Source organism: Neoarius graeffei, chromosome 23 (genome assembly GCF_027579695.1).
Source record: "Neoarius graeffei isolate fNeoGra1 chromosome 23, fNeoGra1.pri, whole genome shotgun sequence".
Classification (NCBI taxonomy): domain Eukaryota; kingdom Metazoa; phylum Chordata; class Actinopteri; order Siluriformes; family Ariidae; genus Neoarius; species Neoarius graeffei.
Genome location: NC_083591.1, coordinates 39,092,278 through 39,114,128, shown reverse-complemented (window position 1 = coordinate 39,114,128; position 21,851 = coordinate 39,092,278). Strand labels below are relative to the sequence as shown.

At 40.3% G+C, this 21,851-nt stretch overlaps 1 protein-coding gene across 1 annotated transcript in view; it reads right to left on the bottom strand.

Moving 5' to 3' along the window:
• Nucleotides 1-21,851, bottom strand: part of sema6ba (sema domain, transmembrane domain (TM), and cytoplasmic domain, (semaphorin) 6Ba) — a 224,719-nt gene that overhangs the window by 26,302 nt on the left and 176,566 nt on the right. The window contains exons 14-16 of the mRNA XM_060906139.1: nucleotides 18,764-18,904; nucleotides 12,213-12,290; nucleotides 12,073-12,131 (exon numbers count right to left, since the gene is read on the bottom strand). Coding sequence (XP_060762122.1) covers nucleotides 12,073-12,131; nucleotides 12,213-12,290; nucleotides 18,764-18,904 — 278 coding nt within the window. The remainder of the gene's footprint in view (nucleotides 1-12,072; nucleotides 12,132-12,212; nucleotides 12,291-18,763; nucleotides 18,905-21,851) is intronic.

Genomic DNA, 21,851 nt, shown 5'->3' with positions numbered 1-21,851 from the left:
GCTCTGAAAGTTCCGTAACCACAGGCAGATATGCAAGCCTTTGTTTTTATTATCCTGCTTGCTGATATGCGACTACTCCCTTTCACCTGCATGAAAATAAAACCCTCTCATTCACACTTTTTTTTGTAGCATCCTGATGCACACCTCTAGTCTCAACAAGATGCCCTGTGAACCTTTCCAGCAAGGTTTCTAAAAAAAAAAAAATCTGTTTAGAACACATTAGCTGTTCATTCTGAATAATGTATGAATCATCTTCAGTTACAGCTCTCACACATTCAGATATACAGTTACAGAAAATGGATTTAAATGAACAGATGCTGAATTTTACTATGCTGTAATACATTTGTACTGTATGTAAATTAACACTGAAGAAAAGGTTGTTCCATCTTTTGTTGCAGCATGTAAATGTGCCATGGCAACAGCAGTTATGTTTTGCACCTATAGCACAATGGTAATACAGTATATCGGAAAATTATTTCAGCTACAACAAAGTACTACAAAACACAAGTAAAAAAAAAAAAATTTTTTTTTAATCACTTCTTGTTTGGACCACTGTAACACCTTGCTGACTGTCTTTCTATTTTATCAGCACAATATTGTTGCGACTGATTATAAAACACTACTAATGACACGCAAAGCAGTGAATGGTCTCACCCACAGGATCAGAGAAAACTTTTGATGTATTATGATCCATTATGTCCTGCTTTGATCAAAAGGTGCAAAGGTGCAGGTTCTTTATTAGTACCTACAATAATTAAAACCACAGCACTGGGCGGCACGGTGGTGTAGTGGTTAGCACTGTCACCTCACAGCAAGAAGGTTCGAGCCCAGAGGCCAGCAAGGGCCTTTCTGTGTGGAGTTTGCATGTTCTCCCCGTGTCTGCGTGGGTTTCCCCCGGGTGCTCCGGTTTCCCCCACAGTCCAAAGACATGCAGGTTAGGTTAACTGGTGACTCTAAATTGACCGTAGGTGTGAATGTGAGTGTGAATGGTTGTCTGTGTCTATGTGTCAGCCCTGCGATGACCTGGTGACTTGTCCATGTTGTACCCCGCCTCTCGCCCGTAGTCAGCTGGGATAGGCTCCAGCTTACCTGCGACCCTGTAGAACAGGATAAAGCGGCTACAGATAATGGATGGATGGATGGATGGATGGATGGATGGATGGATGGATGGATGGATGGATGGATGGATGGGGAGAGCTGTTTCCTGTTTCCCCCCACCCTCCAGCTAGAACAACGTTTCAGCACAGTCCATCCATTACCTATACTGCTTATCTTTCAAGGCCATGGGTTAAGATGGAGCCAACCCCAGCTTCGAGCAAGACATCCTGGGGTACACTCTGGGTAGGTCACCAATCTATCACAGAGCTAACACAGAGAAGAACAACTATTCACACTCACACCTATGGCCAGTAGCCAGTTGACCTGCATGCCTTTGGACTGTAGGAAACCAGATCACCCAGAGGAAGCCCATGCAAACGCAGGGAGATCATGCAAACTCCATACAGAAAAGCTCCAGTTGATCAAAAGGTTTGAACCCAGAATTTGCCTGCTGTGAGGCAACACTGTTAACCATTTCACCACCGTGCCACCAACACAGTCTCAGACTTTCAATCTAATTTGAAAACAAATTTGCTGAGTCACATATTTTCTTAAACAGCTTTTCTCTTCGAAAAAATGTGCAGATCTGGCTGGGCTGGGAGGGGAGGGTGGGTGCATATAAGCTTACGGTAAACTAAGATGGTTTGATTCCTTTAAGGCATCATTGCTTTCTATGCCTCAATAATCTTTTAATTTTTTTTATTATAGATCACTGGGTTTTGAATACGAGCCATTGAACATGTATGCCTTCTAAAAGAGTTAGCAGCTGGTTTAATCCATCACTATGCCATGACAGCAAAAGTTGAGAAGAAAACTTGGAAGAAAACATTCTGCTTGGCTTTGCAGGATGCTGCCTTTGTTGCTGGCAGTGGTCCAGTTTTGTGTTGTTGCTCCACTAAAAAACATGTAATATCCTTGTCCTGTCTACAATCACAAATTAGTCAATTGTCATTTTCATAAGCAAAGAAGAATGTGCAGAGACAATATCATACTTTTCTACTGTTTTTTTTTTTTTTACATTTCCTCCACCACCAAGAAATCCTGCTTCTTTAACTCCACTTCACAATGGAATTCTTTGCACCATACACACGTCCTCATAACTGTACGATCTCACTGCATATTGTGTAACATTAAAAGAGATGTGACTGATATGTGTAGGCATATCAGGTGAAAATTCAAGTTCAATCCAAATTGCTTGAAACTGCTCTCCCTGAATTCAGAATTGAATGCTAAACAACATACTTTTCACAGAATTGAAATATGTTTATCCGTTCTTGAGATGTTACAAATCATAGATTGAAAAAACGGCTTCATTTTTAGAAAACTGCCGTAATATTCTGTTTTAGGATAACGTGGTCCAAAATGGGCCTCATTAATGAATGAGATCAAATGTTTTTTCTTAATAACTTTTGTATTTTTCAAGATATTTACATGGAAATTGGCGGGCACATAGATGGTTGTATGGGAGAGTTCGCCAAACTAGAGTGTGACGTAATATTGCGCATGCGCATAAAATTGGTTGGCAAGAACCAATCACAATAGCCGACAAAGTGCATCATCACCTAGTTTTCGTAGTGATTTATCGCAGTATGCAAGTTTGTTGCCAACTGATGCTAAGCAAAGATATGCAGCAAAGCTTTTGTACAACAGTGGCACCAAAGTTTTGCCTGATCCTTACGCAATTACGGACAAATGGGACCCAAATCCAAGCACCTGACCTGACCTGACCTGACCTGACCTTCGGCGATATCTACTTGTATTTGACTGACACGCCTTCAATATACACAAAAGAATCAATGAAAGCCTACAAGTCTCTTGATGCATACAAGTAAGCGTTAATTACGGTATTCAGTTGTTTTATTGAAATACTCATTTATATTTGCTTTTTGTGCCTAATAATAAAAAGACAAAGATTAAATAGGCACAATATAATCTTTGAAACATAAGTTAATGTTGTTGCTTCACACACACACTCCAAAGATATACAGTACAGTACTAAACTTAAGCAAGTTCTTCATTTAGAATGCACAAGCAGTGTTTTAAATCCAGGCTATGCTATTTATCTTCAAATACATATCATGAAAAGTTCGACCTATCTTCTAATGTCAAATATTTATACTGCAAAAAGTATAACCCTGATTCCAAAAAAGTTGGGACAAAGTACAAATTGTAAATAAAAACGGAATGCAAAAATTTACAAATCTCAAAAACTGATATTGTATTCACAATAGAACATAGACAACATATCAAATGTCGATAGTGAGACATTTTGAAATGTCATGCCAAATATTGGCTCATTTGAAATTTCATGACAGCAACACATCTCAAAAAAGTTGGGACGGGGCAATAAGAGGCTGGAAAAGTTAAAGGTACAAAAAAGGAACAGCTGGAGGACCAAATTGCAACTCATTAGGTCAATTGGCAATAGGTCATTAACACGACTGGGTATAAAAAGAGCATCTTGGAGTGGCAGCGGCTCTCAGAAGTAAAGATGGGAAGAGGATCACCAATCCCCCTAATTCTGCGCCGACAAATAGTGGAGCAATATCAGAAAGGAGTTCAACAGTGTAAAATTGCAAAGAGTTTGAACATATCATCATCTACAGTGCATAATATCATCAAAAGATTCAGAGAATCTGGAAGAATCTCTGTGCGTAAGGGTCAAGGCCAGAAAACCATATTGGGTGCCCGTGATCTTCGGGCCCTTAGACGGCACTGCATCACATACAGGCACGCTTCTGTATTGGAAATGACAAAATGGGCTCAGGAATATTTCCAGAGAACATTATCTGTGAACACAATTCACTGTGCCATCCGCCGTTGCCAGCTAAAACTCTATAGTTCAAAGAAGAAGCCGTATCTAAACATGATCCAGAAGCACGGACGTCTCCTCTGGGCCAAGGCTCATTTAAAATGGACTGTGGCAAAGTGGAAAACTGTTCTGTGGTGAGACGAATCAAAATTCGAAGTTCTTTATGGAAATCAGGGACGCCGTGTCATTCGGACTAAAGAGGAGAAGGACGACCCAAGTTGTTATCAGCGCTCAGTTCAGAAGCCTGCATCTCTGATGGTATGGGGTTGCATTAGTGCATGTGGCATGGGCAGCTTACACATCTGGAAAGACACCATCAATGCTGAAAGGTATATTCAGGTTCTAGAGCAACATATGCTCCCATCCAGACGACGTCTCTTTCAGGGAAGACCTTGCATTTTCCAAAATGATAATGCCAAACCACATACTGCATCAATTACAGCATCATGGCTGCGTAGAAGAAGGGTCCGGGTACTGAACTGGCCAGCCTGCAGTCCAGATCTTTCACCCATAGAAAACATTTGGCGCATCATAAAACGGAAGATACGACAAAAAAGACCTAAGACAGTTGAGCAACTAGAATCCTACATTAGACAAGAATGGGTTAACATTCCTATCCCTAAACTTGAGCAACTTGTGTCCTCAGTCCCCAGACGTTTACAGACTGTTGTAAAGAGAAAAGGGGATGTCTCACAGTGGTAAACATGGACTTGTCCCAACTTTTTTGAGATGTGTTGTTGTCATGAAATTTAAAATCACCTAATTTTTCTCTTTAAATGATACATTTTCTCAGTTTAAACATTTGATATGTCATCTATGTTCTATGCTGAATAAAATATGGAATTTTGAAACTTCCACATCATTGCATTCCGTTTTTATTTACAATTTGTACTTTGTCCCAACTTTTTTCGAATCGGGGTTGTACATAAATTTGCTGTGAGTGTGTTTGTGGAAATCGTACTCATGTGTACTGCATACAAATCAGCTGCTCGTGCGTTTTTATTTATCTTTTGGTTGATGTCTAAGCAATGTCATAGCACAACAAATTATTTCTGATGAGGAAATTTTATCTAATATCATAATATTAAACTGCAAAATAATAAAAAAATCATGTGTCTTACCAGATATAAAGTGTCGAAAGCAAACACGGTTGTTGTCAGTAGGTTCCCACTTGTCACGCTTAATTGCTGCGATCCAAAGCTTTCGGCGAGCTTCAGGTTTCTTTGGTATGCGGTAAAAGCTCTTGGGATCATTCTTATCAAATCTGTATGTACAGCCGATAACACGACACTACCATAATTAATTAACGTATAAGTGTGAATGACCCGATAAATCTGATCGGCCATTTATAAATAACCTCTTGCCAACTAAAACATCACGTGACCATTTGGTGATGTCACAGCGAACTTTCCTATACTGAATATAAAGCTTGAAAAATTAGTAAAAACAAATTATGCAAATTAGTGTTTTATTAGTATTCATTATGCTAATTAGGTAAGCCGTTAAATCGGTACACTCTCTTCTTCAAAGTTTCACCAAATGGCTTTATTTGTGCAATATAAAGCTGATCTTAACTCTCATTTATACATCACAAAGGAGAAATCAATGTTAATTATAAAATATGCATAAATACATTGGTTGTCATTCACATCTACCATTCTCTATCAAAATAATAAAGTAATAAAAGATTATTTCTAATACCCTCTTTGTGCTCTGTAGGCCTTTGTATTTCTAAATAGGGCCTACTAGTGTTTATATGAAAGAATATAAATGATTATTTCGATTAATATTCACAGCTTTCAAGGCAAACCTTGAAAAAACTGGGTGATGTACATCCAGTTTTTTTCAAGGTTCGCCTTGAAAGCTGTGAATATTTTACTATTTTATTATCAAAACAACTACAGTTATATTCTAAAATAGTTATTTATTTACAGGGATCAGTTTGATTTGAAAAAAAAAAAAGTAGGTAAAGCTATGAAAATTCACTTCAAAGTCTTCCATGAATCATAACATCAAAACTAGCTGGTGGAAAATTTTGCTGAATGCGTCATGAGAAACAGTGACAGCGAGAGAACATCCTGATAAAAGTTATGTGATTGATATTCACAAGTAATCAAGTCAGAAACCGATCAGAAGAGAGAGAGCCTGAGTGCTTTCCCGTGACTCAGAAAGCACCGGCAGTTTCTTGACGTCATGCGAGCAGAGAGTTTTTACTTTGTTGTACCAACTTCAACCTGCCGTTACTCCCAAAGTACTGAGCAGATCTTAATAAGACACATTTCTTTGGAAAGCAGAAATTATAATCTTTTTAATGATTGTATTCACGATAGAAAATATTCAAGAGTTAAGCAATGACAGATTTGGAAACTCAGATGAGCGTCTGCATGCACAATTTTCGCAGCACGGCCAGTGAGCATCTGATTTTCCTAGTAATAGTAAAACATGGGATTTGAAACATTTGAACTTCAATATCCCCCTTCTTTTTTTTACCTCATCTCATCTCATTATCTCTAGCCGCTTTATCCTGTTCTACAGGGTCGCAAGCAAGCTGGAGCCTATCCCAGCTGACTACGGGCGAAAGGCGGGGTACACCCTGGACAAGTCGCCAGGTCATCACAGGGCTGACACAGACAACCATTCACACTCACACCTACGGTCAATTTAGAGTCACCAGTTAACCTAACCTGCATGTCTTTGGACTGTGGGGGAAACCGGAGCACCCGGAGGAAACCCACGCGGACACAGGGAGAACATGCAAACTCCGCACAGAAAGGCCCTCGCCGGCCACGGGGCTCGAACCCGGACCTTCTTGCTGTGAGGCGACAGCGCTAACCACTACACCACCGTGCCGCCCCCTTTTTTTAACCTTATAAAACATTTCAAACAGTATTCAAAAAGTGAAATTCATTGTTACAGCACAACTATTTACTGAGTTCAGTGCAAACTACTTTAACCTGTCATCTCTGTGATTTTTCACATAACTTCTCCCACTGTTATTAAACTTTCACTCTGTAGCTTAACATTCACTCTCTTATACTTCTGTTTGTCACGTTTTATCTCTCTCTCTCTGTCTTTCTCTCCCTCTGTTTTTCTCTCTTCTCCAAGAGTGCTTAATCCATCTTACTGCAGACTGCTGTCAGTGGTAAAAAGCCTTGTGCATTACAGCTTCAACTCGCAAAGGTTGGACAAGTTGAAGAAGGGCAAAGTGGGAATTTGTGTGTTTGTTCAGGTCAAAGGGAAGATCATGTGACCTACATACATTCTGCTAGTCTGCTACCAGAGTTAAATTTTGCAAAAATAAGTAAGGAATAAAACATAGCGAGAGGGTGTGTGGTTATAGACAAATAATCAAATGATGGCAGGGGCATCAGAAGCATTTTTAATGTGTGTGCGTGGGGGGGAGCACACTGTTGGGGGGTCTGGGGGTCCTCCCCCAGAAAATTTTTAATTAATTAGATGCCATTTCCTGCATTCTGGTGTATTTTTAACAGGTTGTTAAACACCTAATTTTACCTACAAAAGTCACTTAATTCAATGACTATTTTAAAGACTCAACAATAAGTCCTCATTTAGCTAGTCCATATATTCATCAGCCTGTTTTTAAACCCACTGCTACGCCTAAGATAATGAGATGAATGTGACACAATTTATCACCAACAATGACTTTATGGGTGCATTTTACTGATTTTGTGTTTCCTTTTTTATTTAGTTTTAGATGTAACACAACATGCCACTGTGCCAAGCAATAGTGACACTCAACTGTATGTTTAAAAATAAGAATATTCATAATTTCACACAATGAACAGGCATGACATGGCATCATGCAAACTTCATAACACAAAATCACACTGTGCCAAGCAACGGTGACGCATAAAAAATAACTTCACACGATGGACAGGTGCAATTATGTTAACCACCAACAGTGGCTTTAGTGGGTGCATTTTACTTTTTTAGTGTTATATTCTGGTGACTGGTCACTCACTGTATGCAATTTCAAGTCACAAAAGGGAATCAATAAATATCATCAGAGCAGACTTGACCTCATTCTTGGCATTACAATAAGGTCGGCCTACTGGGTTTGAATTAAATGATAGCTAACATTAAGCTAGCTGATCCATCCTCTAACATCATACATGTCAACCTATACGGAATGTCCGTATTTTATACGGATTTGATTCAATAAACGTAGTATACGGGCGTATAAATAAAGTTATACGGATTCTTTAAAAAAACTTCAATATTTATTTAGAGCTATAATCAATTCCCACGATGATAAAAGAGCACATAACATTTACAAACGTACTGTACACCACAGACAGCCAGTAAAGAGTCTTATGAAATCGCGCATTATCTTGTGGTAGCGAGACTTCGTTCCACTTTTGATCATGTGCACACCGCATTGCGAGAATCCCGCCAACCGGGAAGTCATAGACATATAAACATAGACACCGCCTTCTGTGTAGAATCATATGTCATCCTCGCCGCCATATTGGATGTGGCAAAGTGGAGATTCTTCAACCGTCTCTGGTATAGCGTCTAGACAGTAGCCGAGAATAAAGATGCCTCATTCATGTGCTGCGTTTAACTGTACCAACAGGTTTACCGTCCAAACGAGATCACATGGGATTACCTTTCACAGGTGAGACTGGAAAAATACTTTTCATTGTATTTGGTCATTATAACGTAATTTTACGAACAGATTTTCCTGACTTTGTGGCTAATATGAAGTCTCGCGCATAATAGCCGCTCGGTGAAACCTGTCTCCAAACAATGAAGTATTTCCTTCGTAACTACGCTGATAACACTTTGTGTTTTTGTCAAACATTGGAGCTTTGTATTCATTCTGAAGATTTATTGTTATTAATATTGAATAAAAAGTAACTGGGATATATCATTGTTAATTATCATTCAAATTTTAGGTAAATTATTTTAATTTGCATCTTATACGGATTTTATAAGGGAAATACGGATTTTGGAGGTTGGTTATACAGGTTTGATTGACCAAAGGTTGACATGTATGTAACATTGACTAGCCAGCTAACTGCACTAACATTTCCATTGGGACAAAAAAACCCACCCTGTCCTGTGGGGAAATTTTGACTTACTTTCCGCTTCTTTGTAAAGAAGTTCCTTATGTCCATCGTGTCTGGGGAGGGAGCAAATATTGCAAACAATTCATCATCAACCAAGAATACCCCATTAGGCTAAGCTTATTTCATTGTTTAGTTGAACATTAATTTAACGTGGCCTAGGGTTCATTTTGAGGGCATATAACAGAAGAATAAGGTTTTAGCAAAAGCTAGACATTGTGAGGTGGCAATGGGGCTGACGTCACCTCCTCCACTTTCCAGCAGCCTGCACCTTGCACCAAAGTGTCTCTGCTTGCACTGAGATTCACTTCACTTACGTGAGGTGAGTTGTTGTAGGGAACGCCCGGAAAACCCGGAGTGGATTTTCAGTGGTATGTGTATTCTCTTATCGATCAAGCGGAATGGATTCTTCATGAAGCAACAGAAACGGCGCTGGGTGAACTAATATTTTATGTCAAATATGTGTGGGGGGTCCAAACAAAGAATTATGAAATGTGAAGGGGACACATCCCCTTCACATTCAATGGTGGCGATGCCCATGAATGACGGGGTAATGTGATATTGAGGTGTGTTACTGTTTCCACAATGGATTAGTTTCCTTGAATAGTGCATCTCATTTTTATTCCTCTCAGACCACAGCAATTTGCCAGCACTAACAATTTTTACTTGTTAAAGAATGACACGTAGTACATTTTTTCCATGTGTCGTTACAGTTCATGTTGTGGAATGACTGTGAAACAAGTTAGTTCCTGTCATCACAGCAGCTATTCTTCGTGTGCAAGTGACATCACACTTATTTTCCAAACCGGAAGTCCACCATGTTGGATGATAAGAACAACCAAGCTGGCGGCACTTCACGTGTGAGCTACTGCAACGCTTCATGATTTTCTTCTGATTTCATTACCTTTGAAGAAAGATAATGCCCACTTTGTGTGAGCGATATAATTGTGGTAATAATGCTACTTGTGACAAACGGTTCTTCAGAATTCCCAAAATAATTAAAAACGGTGACAAAACAGATGAACTGTCCAGAGGACACCGTGTGCTCTGGCTCAAATACATGCATCGTAAGGACTTAACTGAGGAAAAAGCTAATTACATCCGCGTGTGTGGTGACCACTTTATATCTGGTAAGAGTTCAATGCTAATTAAAGCTATGCTTTCTGCTGATTAAATTGAGCTTTAATGCAAACACTCTGCTTCTCACCTTGCAGGAGCACCGGCAAACCTACGCGATTAAACAAATCCAGATTGGGCACCAACACTCAAATTAGGACACGATAAGACAAACCTCAAGACAAAAACTCATCTCGCAGTATCAAGAAGCAACAGGATAAATGAAAGATCTGCCAAGAAAGCCAGATTAGAAGCAGCGCAAACCTTAGTGAGTTTGGATGCACAAGGAGAACAATGTAGGTCAGCTTTGCCAGGTGAGATATTAGCAATGCCGTCCCAGTAACCCAGTAACTCTGTTTTACTGATGCGCTTTTTGTTTTACAGACGTACCGGAGTCAAATGAAATTGAGCTGAAACCCTCCCAGCAGAGACGCACACTGAAAGTGGTTGCCAGACGGAAATCACTGGGTTACAAATATCTCAAATGGAGCAGTGCAATACAGATACGACTTGTGAATTGGTGGAACTGAAGAAAAAATATTGGATGCTGATTTAATTTGATAAGATTACCACAGTATGCTGTGCCTTGGGCGGCACGGTGGTGTAGTGGTTAGCGCTGTCACCTCACAGCAAGAAGGTCCTGGGTTCGAGCTCCGTGGCCGGTGAGGGCCTTTCTGTGTGGAGTTTGCATGTTCTCCCCGTGTCCGCGTGGGTTTCCTCCGGGTGCTCCGGTTTCCCCCACAGTCCAAAGACATGCAGGTTAGGTTAACTGGTGACTCTAAATTGACCGTAGGTGTGAATGTGAGTGTGAATGGTTGTCTGTGTCTATGTGTCAGCCCTGTGATGACCTGGCGACTTGTCCAGGGTGTACCCCGCCTTTCGCCCGTAGTCAGCTGGGATAGGCTCCAGCTTGCCTGCGACCCTGTAGAACAGGATAAAGCGGCTAGAGATAATGAGATGAGATGATTGTTCCTTTTGATTAGAGCGATTTTACTTTGTCTATGTAAAGAAAATAGAATTAGCATAATTGTACAACTTGCTTAGTGATGTTTTCATTGCGTGCTTTTAGACTGTGTTTGTCCTCTATTTTGTCAAAGATCTTTGTTTGAAATGTAAAGGTTAATAATATAAAAACAGGAATAATTAGATTATCAAAATATGTTAATAAAATATACTACTTATATACGTCATTGCATTCTGGATTTGTACATCATCCAACATGGCGGCGGGTGCATACGTCATACTGTTTTTGTCATGTAGTTGCACACGAAAAATAAGCAGTTCCCTTAACAGATGCTCTTTTTTTCTTTCTTGAAGTTAATAAGCTGCATTACACACACACACACACACACACACACACACACACACACACACACACACACACACACACACACACACAGAGCTTGGTCATGTTACCAAGAAACTGAAAAGGTTAAAGACTCTGTGAGAAAACACTGTCGCTGGAGACTCCTTTGATAAATATTAAATAAAATAGACATATACTTACAGAAAGCTCCACAATCATATGTCTTTATTAAATAACAGCATGTTCTGCTTTAAAAATTCATTTATTAGTACTCTTACTTTTGTACTCATTCCACTGGGAATGAGTTGTTACTATAGAAGCAAATTATTAAAATGGATTCGAACAAACACATTTTATAAACGTTTAGTTTGAACTATAGCCAGCACTACTGTTAGAGTTACGTTCCGCGATTTTGTTTTTCTCCACTCACGGTATATGAGCTCATAGCCTAGTAGTAGACTAGCCAATCAGAGCACGCGATTGCTCATATACAATGACTGTGGCTAGAATAATAATATTTAATCGTGTGTGTTACGTGCTGTTTCACATGCAGACGATCAAAGCCGTTATGTGGTATGAACAGACCACCACACTCTCCTTGGAATACACGACGCAATCCTGTGTAATACTATGATAAACAAACAACTCACCATCACAGTCTCCAAGATGTGTGGTGTTCCCAAACTCAACATCCTGCACAAATGGTAGTCTATAAAAAAAAAAAAAAGAAAAGCATATGTCAAACAAGACCTGAGATTATGATGATAACTCATGATGTGTTGAGTCTCACCTGGTACCAGGTCTGAGAAGAGAACAAGTGCTTCCTCTGGTCCAGCCACAGTAAGGATCTCTAGAGGAGATACAGCTCCTACACACACACATGCACGCACACACACACACACACACACACACCATAGCAACTCCAATATATACTCTAATGCAGTGATTCTCAAACTGTGGTACGCATGTGGTACGCATTCTAGTGGTACACGGGCTCCATTCTAGTGGTACGCCAAAGAATTACTTAATTAAATATAAATTAAAAAAAAAAAAACGTGAAATACTATCCATAATATCCGAACGGATGAAAATATCTTATCAACCGATGACAAGAAAATGAAAGGAGATACAAATTAAGTTAATAATTTTAAAAAGTTTGCAAGTGCTTCTGGGTAGCCATACGTAGCGTACGTACGCATTCCCGCCGGTTCCGCTGACAGACGGTTATCCACCATTGGTAGACTAGGCTGTGATGGGAAAAGGTGGAGGTGGCTTTGTTAATTATGACGAGTAGGACAAAATTACTGTCGTGGCTTAAATCCGCGAGTGGGAGCGTGGATCAGGAGAGAGGGAGAACTGAAGAGGACGTGTGTGAGCCGAGCGCAGATGCTAACGACAGTGGCAAAACCAGCCCCAGAACTGCTAGCAAACGGCAGAAACCAGTGAGGAGGAAGTATGACGAAAAATACATAAAACTGGGATTCATTTGGAGCGGGACAGAGGAGTTGCCCAGGCCGCAGTGTGTTGTATGCGGGGACGTTCTGAGCAATGAGTCCATGAAACCGTCGCATCTCAAATGGCATCTTACGACCAAACACACAGCACTAAAGGACAAACCAATGGATTTTTTTTTTACGAAAACGTGATGAACTGAAGCAGTCCAAGTCCACCATTCTGTCCTATGGTACACCCGTAGCCAAAGCACAGGAAGCTTCATATCGTGCCAGCCTCCTGATCGCCAGAGCCGGTAAGCCGCACACAATCGGGGAACTGCTGTGTTTACCATACCAATATTAAATATACTTGTTAAATAAAACCTCCGCCTTGTTTTTAATGAATACTTAGGCCTACTACGCTACTGTATTTTAATGTTGATCATTATGGTGGTACACACCCGTCGCTGTGGGCGGGCCATTGGGGGCAGTGCCCGCCCACCAATATGCGTGGGCCCGCCCGGCCCGCCCACCCAAGCCAGATCACAATCACAGATCTCAAATAAATAAATAGATAAATAAAATCCTAATTTCATTTTATTGTACTCGCTTTGGGTTAAAACTTCCAGTGTTGCACAATCACTAAGACATTAAACATATTAAAACCATGTGAGTTTGTTGGAAAGTTTGGCTACGTAATTACGTCAGTCAGTGTTGCCAAATCAGTTACCCGCATTTTTGGGTGGAAAATGAAGCGCGAGTTTATGCCAGCAGACAGCAGCTAGTTTCCGCGCTTTCTTAAATATGGATATACGTAATTGGTTCAAAACCCCAACACCGGCAACTTCGGATAAACCAACACATGATGTCGTTGGCAAAGAAGACCATCAACCCATTTGGTAGCTACCCCTCTGTTGGTTGCTTTGAAATGCACCCGCCGTGGTGTTTTTTTGTTTAGTTTGAGATGCTGCTTGTCATCTGTCATGTGCACACTCAGTTGCTGTTGTTGGTGTGTGTGTGTAATGGCAATTGGTAGCTACCTCTCTTGGTTGCTTTGAAATGCACCCGCCGTGGCGTTTTTTTTTTTTTTTTGTTTAGTTTGAGATGCTGCTTGTGATCTAATACGTTATGTGTACTTGTTGTGTGCGTGCACGAGCGCGTGTGTGTGTGAGAGAGAGAGAGGGGACTGATGTTGCAGGCTGTTGCTGGTCCGGTCATGTTTGCTGTTGGTTATGTTTAATGTGATGATTACTGTGCGGGATTAGGGCTGCCCGAATAGTGTGCAAAAATAAGCTAATAATAGTGGTGCCCCCCTGGTGGATTTCATAAGCCCCCCTTAAGACTGAGATCTCGCGACGGGACTGTGGTGGTACTTGGAGAGCCAAGCATTTTCTGAGGTGGTACTTGGTGAAAAAAGTTTGAGAACCACTGCTCTAATGTATTAACCATCATACACGGCATCATAACAACTGAATGCAACACAGACAAATGTCACTGCAAAATGTCTCTCTCTCACACACACACACACACACACACACACACACACACACACACACACACACACACACACACACACTTGTCTTCATATATTTGGCCTCATATATCAATCTTCTAGTGAAGCATAAAAACAATGTTTGTGCAACTCAGACTAAACTAAACTTTTACAAACGTTTTGGAGACGCTGATTTTCTTTGTACTCGCATCTGTAAGTAGATCATCCGTAAAGTGCAAAGTGTGCTCCTGACACAGCTCATTTGCTTGTAGTCATGCCAACAAAACTCCATTAACGCAAATATACAGACACCTGGGTGTACGAAATTATTACTACAGTCAAAAAGAAGGCAGAGTGGAGGCTATTTTGACTCACTTCTATACCAATAAATATATTTAGCCGTGAAGCAGCACCTGAAAAGGTCTAAGTCTAGAGACAAAATTATGAATTAGGTCTAAATTAAATGAGGTGACATCATGTGGGGAGAAACCATGAAGGAGAAAAAAAGGTTTATGCTGTAGGAGATCATGCACACCAAGCACATCACACAAGAAACTGCTATTTTAAAATAGTTTTAAATGTCACGAGTGGCATGCTAGAAGTGTTGCCCAGCATTAAGCAGAGATCCTGGAGCAAATCTCTATTCTTTGTTTTTTTTTTTTCCTTCCAAAAAACAGCTTTCATCCTGACATGCACTAAATCTTACTTTAGCCAAAGCATTTGTTCATGGTTTACAGCTATGCACAGGCAGACCAGCCCATCCTCATTTTATACAGCATCATTTATTTTGCTATAACTGAATGAGATTTGTGCCTGAATTTATGGGTTTGTATTAACTTTCCTTCCTTATTTTTCATATTCTTCAATACCAGTAATATAATACAACTGGGTTTCACAAAATTTTCTTGATACTCTTAATTCCTGACCTATATGACTTGAAGTCAATCAAGTCAAGGTTTATATTAGGTGGCATTATGCATAAACTTAAAAACACTTTGGGGTGGGAGTAGGATATAAACACTACTAAGCAAGATTTTTTTATGAATACAAAATTTCTTCGATTGACATTGTTACTCAGCGGTCTCAAAAGTAGCCGGTCACCGGCGGCAAATCGCCGGCTATGGCTTGTTATGCCGCCGGCTATTGTCAGTCGAGTCACAAAATTTAATATTAAATATTTCTGACAGCAAAAAAAGTTGTGAACATAAATTACATCCACTATGTCATGTATGTCCGTTGCCGCGTCAACTGTGTTTACATCCTCGACACGAGTGCAGCCATTACTGCCGCCTGTGTTGCCAGATTGAGCGGTTTCCCACACAATTTGGGCAGTTTTAAGTGCATTTTGGCGGGTTTTGAACATATTTTGGGCTGTAAAACGTCAGCAGTATCTGGCAACATATTTTTTTACTTAATACAAGAAATTAATGGATGCCAACGTTTTTGCCAAAATGGTATTTTATTTTCCATTGTTTAGGCAGCTTCAGCATCATACTGTGAGATTCTGTTCAAATTGTTTTCTTTCTTCTATGAATCCTGAGCCATTTATTTTATTAGTTTATAATTATTGTTTAATTTAGTCTTCAGGAGAGACTGCCTGCACACAGCACTAGTATTAATAGTTTTTTTTTTCTTACATGAAAGCTGAGGCATTTATATTATATTTTAAGGTAACTTCATGTTGTGCTGTGAGGTTCTCTGCACTTTAACTTTTGAACCAACAGGAGCATTTGGATAAGTAAAGCCTATTTTTCTGCATTTTTGTAGTCCTGGTAATCTTTTATATTGGTAAAGTTGTTTATAGGATCATTTCTCAGTGTCTGTTTTTTTAATCAATAGTTTTTCAGTAATAACTTAATATTTAACATATCACTCAATTTTAAACAACCCCCACGCCTCCCCCATGGCTTGCCCCCATAGTCTCCAAAATTTCTGTGGGAAACACTGGCGTGCGTAACAACGCTAATCAAGCTTAAGCTAGACGACCCGCCTCAAATACCCGTCCCGGGTAAATGTTATCCCAATTTTAGATGGCCTGTTCCAAACCATCCCGCCCCATGAAAAATTCGTACTTGCATATCTCTATCTATCTATCTATCTATCTATCTATCTATCTATCTATCTATCTATCTATCTATCTATCTATCTATCTATATCCCTGCACGCTTTGCGTGCATTATGTCTGCCGCTGGCAGACATTTTACCATTTTGCACCCTGCTGTAAATTATTTGTACCCTGCTATTCTCCCAAACTTTGAAGCCCCTGATTATTAATGTGGCTAATTAATGCTATTCCTACATCTAAATCTAACTCAAACCATAACTTTAGTAAAGAAAAGTTTACACACACACACACACACACATATATATATATATATATCCCTTGGTGTTTGTCCTGTTTCATCGCATTACAAGATGGAATTAAAATGGATTTTTGGAGGGTTAGCACCATTTGATTTACACAACATGCCTACCACTTTAAAAGTGTATTTTTTTTTAATTGTGACAAAACAATAATTAAAATAAAATAAAATAAAAAAATCAGGAATCTGGAGTGTGCATACAGTAGGTATTCACCCCCTTTCGTATGAAAGGTGCTGTTCCAACCAATTCACTTCATAAGTCACATAATTAGTTGATTAAGATCCACCTGTGTGCAATCAAAGTGTCACATGATGTCTGTTTAAATCAACCTGTTCTGGAAGGACCCTGACTCTGCAACACTACTAAGCAAGCAATATGAAAACCAAGGAGCCTCCAAACAGGTCAGAAACAAAGTTGTGAAGAAGTATAGATCAGGGTTGGGTTATAAAAAATATCCCAAACTTTGAATATCCCACAGAGCACCATTAAATCCATGATAGCAAAATGGAAAAAATATGGCACCACTACAAACCTGACAAGAGAAGGCTGCCCACCAAAACTCACAGACCAGGCAAGGAGAGCATTAATCAGAGATGCAACAAAGACACCAAACATAACACTGAAGGAGCTGCAAAGACCCACAGCAGAGATGGGGGTATCTGTCCATAGGACCACTTTAGGCCGTACACTCTACAGAGCGGGACTTTATGGAAGAGTTGCCAGAAAAAAAGTCTTTGCTTAAAAAAAAATACATTTGGAGTTTGCCCAACAGCATGTGGAAGACTCCCCAAACACATGGAAGAAGATTCTCTGGTCAAATGAGACTAAAATTTATCTTTTTGGCCATCATGGGAAACGCCATGTGTGGTGCAAACCCAACACCCTGAGAACACCATTCCTACAGTGAAGCATGGTGGTGGCAGCATCATGCTGTGGGGATGTTTTTCATCTGCAGGGACAGGAAAGCTGGTCAGGACTGAAGGAAAGATGGATGGCACTAAATACAGGGCAATTCTGGAGGAAAACCTGTTTGACTCGGCCAGAGGTTTAAGACTGGGATGAAGGTTCACGTTCCAGCAGGGCAATGACCCTAAACATACTGCTAAAGCTATGCAGGAGTAGTTTAAAGGGAAACATTTAAATGTCTTGGAATGGCCTAATCAAAGCCCAGACCTCAATCCAATTGAGAATCTGTGGCATAACTTGAAGATTGCTGAACACCAACACAACCCATCTAACTTGAAGGAGTTGGAGCAGTTTTGCCTTGAGGAATTGGCAAAAATCCCAGTGGCTAGATGTGGTAAGCTGATAGAGGCATACCCCAAGAGACTTGCAGCTGTAATTGCAGCAGAAGGTGGCTCTACAAAGTATTGACTTTTTTTTTGGGGGGGGGGGATGCCTATGCACACTCCAGATTTCTGTTTTTTTTTCTCATCTTAATTATTGTTTGCGTCACAATTAAAAAACAATTTGCACCTTCATAGTGGTAGGCATGTTGTGTAAATTAAATGGTGCTAATCCCCCAACACTTATTTATAAAAACTGCAGCAGTTTACTTTGTGGAGACCAGCCAAATGTCCCCACATATTCTTACTATACGCCAGTGCCTAACCACAAAGTGAATTACAGCCTCATCTAAAGATAGCACTAGATATAATACATGTTTGTATATGCATGTGTGTGTATACTGCAACAAAAAGAAACGAATTGGATTTGGAATCTCTGAACATGCTACGCAGAAAGACCAGTGAGACAGGGGCTAAAAGGCAATTAACCAGCATGGAACTTATTAATAATGTGGATCAAATACACTAGTTCAGACCTGCACCAAAGCTAGCATGCAGAGACATGCTAGTGTGTGTGTGTGTGTGTGTGTGTGTGTGTGTGTGTGTGAGAAAGATGGGGGTCAGATCAGTAGGATTTCAGACACTGATAAAGCAAAAGCTATTTTGGTGGAACAGTGAAAAATTGGACCATTAAAAAATGGGAGTTGAGGGTGTATATATGTGAGAGAGAGATAGCCAAGCAGAGCGTGTAAGTGCGTATACTCACTTCATACAGCGGGAATGCAGTTGACACCGGGCTACAGGCAGCCTCACCACACAAGAATGGAAAGCTAACAAAAGAGTATGACTCTGTCTGTCCAGGGTGAGAGACAACGGCTGGCGTGCCTGGACAGAATCATCTCCGCACCTACACGCACCAAACAAACAGTTAACACTGATTAAAAAAAGACTGACTTAAAACAAATCATACAACACTATCTTTGCAAAGCAGTTGAGTAACACTGATCAAAACCTATTCCTAAACCTTTCCTAAACACTTACTAGTGCATCTCAAACGATTATAATATTGTGAAAATGTTCAGTATTTTCCATCAGTTATTTAAGAAAGTGAAAATTCTAGACACGAACTAAAACAATTCAAGCATTTTTCTATCTTAATTCTGATAATTATGGTGTAGAGTGCAAGAAAATAAAAAAATATCTCAAAATATTTGAGTATTTAATTTTGAGTTTGAATAAAACAGTATAAATCCTGTGTATCTCTCAGTCTAGTTCAGTACACACAACTACAACCATGGGGAAAGCTGCTGACTTGACAGTTGTCCAGAAGATGATCATCGACACCCTCCACAAAGCGGGTAAGCCACAGAAGGCCACTGCTGAAAAGGCTGTCTGGAAAAGGTGCACAAGCAGCAGGGATGACCGCAGCCTTGAAAGAATTGTCAAGAAAGTCGATTCAGAACTTGGGAGAAGTTCACAAGGAGTGGACTGAGGCTGATCTCAGTGCATCAAGAGCCACCATGCACAGACGTCTTCAGGAAAGGGGCTACAACTGTCACATTCCTAATATCAAGCCACTCCTGAACCAGACACAACGTCAGAAGTGTCTTACCTGGGCTAAGGAGAGAAAGAACTGGATTGTTACTCAGTGGTCCAAAGTCCTCTTTTTAGATAAAAGTAAATTTTGCATTTAAATCAAGGTCTGAGAGTCTGGAGGAAGAGTGGAGAGGCACAGAATCCAAGGTGTTTGAAGTCCAGTGTGACGTTTCTGCAGTCTGTGATGACTTGGGGTGCTGTGTCATCTGCTGGTGGTCCACTGTGTTTTATCAAACCCGAAGTCAACGCAGCCATCTACCAGGAGATTTTAGAGCACTTCATGCTTCCATCCGCTGACAAGCTTTATGGAAATGCTGATTTCTTTTTCCAGCAGGACTTATCACCTGCCCACAGTGCCAAAAATACTACCAAATGGTTTGCTGACCATGATATTACTGTGCTTGATTGGCCAGCCAACTCGCCTGACCCGAACCCCAGAGAGAATCTATGGGATCTTGTCAAGAGGAAGATGAGAAACACCCGACCCAAAAATACAGATGAGCTGAAGGCCGCTATCAAAGCAGCCTGGGCTTCAATAAAACTTCAGCAGTGCCACAGGCTCATCACCTCCATGGCACACTGCATTGATGCAGTAATTCATGGTAAAGGAGCCCCAACAGGACCCCCAGCCAAGTATTAAGTGTATAAATGAACATACTTTTCAGAAGATGGACATTTCTGTATTGTAAATCCTTTTTTGATTGATCTTAGAAATATTCTAATAATTTGAGATACTGCATTTCTGATTTCCATGAGCGATAAGCCATAATCATCAAAATTAAAACAAAAAAGGCTTGAAATATTTCACTTCACGTGTAATGAATATAGAATATATGAAAGTTTAACCTTTTTGAATTAAATTATGAAAAATATGAACTTTTTCATCTGCAATAACCTGGCGACTTGTCCAGGGTGTACCCTGCCTCTCGCCCATAGTCAGCTGGGATAGGCTGCAGCTTGCCTGCGACCCTGTAGAACAGGATAAGTGGCTACAGATAACAGATGGATGGATGAACCTTTTCATGATATTCTAATTGCTTGAGATGTACTTGTATTCATTCACCTGCAGTAAGCACTTTATCTTGGTCAGAGTCGCAGTGGAGCTGGAGTGTATTCCAGGAACACTAGGTGCAAGGTGGAAGAATTCAGCCCTGATGGGATGTTCGTCCATTGGTGTGCACCATGTGCACACACATACACACACTCATTAATACTTATGGGAAATTTAGCATGGCCAAGCTGCCTGCCAACATGTTTGAGAACAGTGGAAGGAATCCGGTGAACCCAGAGGAAACCCATTTGGACACAAGGAGAAACTTCATACAGACAGTAAGCTCCGGATCAAATCGAGGACCCTGGAGTTGTAATGTTGCAACAGTACCCACTGCACCAGCTTTATTATTGGCTTCTTCTAGTTATTAGATTTGGACCTCATGTGTATTGTCAGTGCAAGTTTCAGGAATAAAAAGATATAAATGTTTATGCCCTGGTCCCACAACACCAATGACTATAACTAAACCTATACCTGAATTTAGTTCCAGTGTGGAGCAGTCACACCACAACTATAATCCCGACGATCGGTTGTTGGTTTTCGCGGGAAAATGTAGCAGTTGTATGCTGTTTGTGTGTATACACAGTGCACTCAGCAGCACACAATGGCTGACAATGACAGCGAGGAAGAGCTGCTTTTGATGCTCATTTTGCACAGAAGGCAAAGCCGAAAGAAGAAGAAAATGAGAATCTGGGTGCGTGAAATCCTGTAGCACATAGATGACTGCTAATCTCAGACTCCTGGCACTCCCGCATGTAACAGACAGTCAGTGGCATGGCACACACAGCTATACACTGTACATACATAAGACACATGCCTGCGTGTTTTGCTTTGAGAGTGCTAATAAATGAGCCTTTAACACAAACAGGTAGCCTAAACTGTGGCTGATATATTTTATCCTGTTTACGGTGGGCGATCCCACCACGAAAGAGAAACTAATTGAAACCGAAAGAGTAAAAAGTAATTATCATGCCTTTACCATGTGAATATTCTTTTATGAATGTGTAAGGAGGCACTCAGCACTCCGACTCAGGTGTGAGTAAAGTGACAAGTTTTATGTTTCATTTAATTTAGATAATTTAAAAAAACATAATATTATTCGGCAGTGGGCACAAAGGAAAGCATCTCAGGCATGAGACCTTGCGCTGAGAAATCTTTTTTACATGATCCACAGACATGGGCGTCGCCAGGGGGGGAAAGGTTAGAA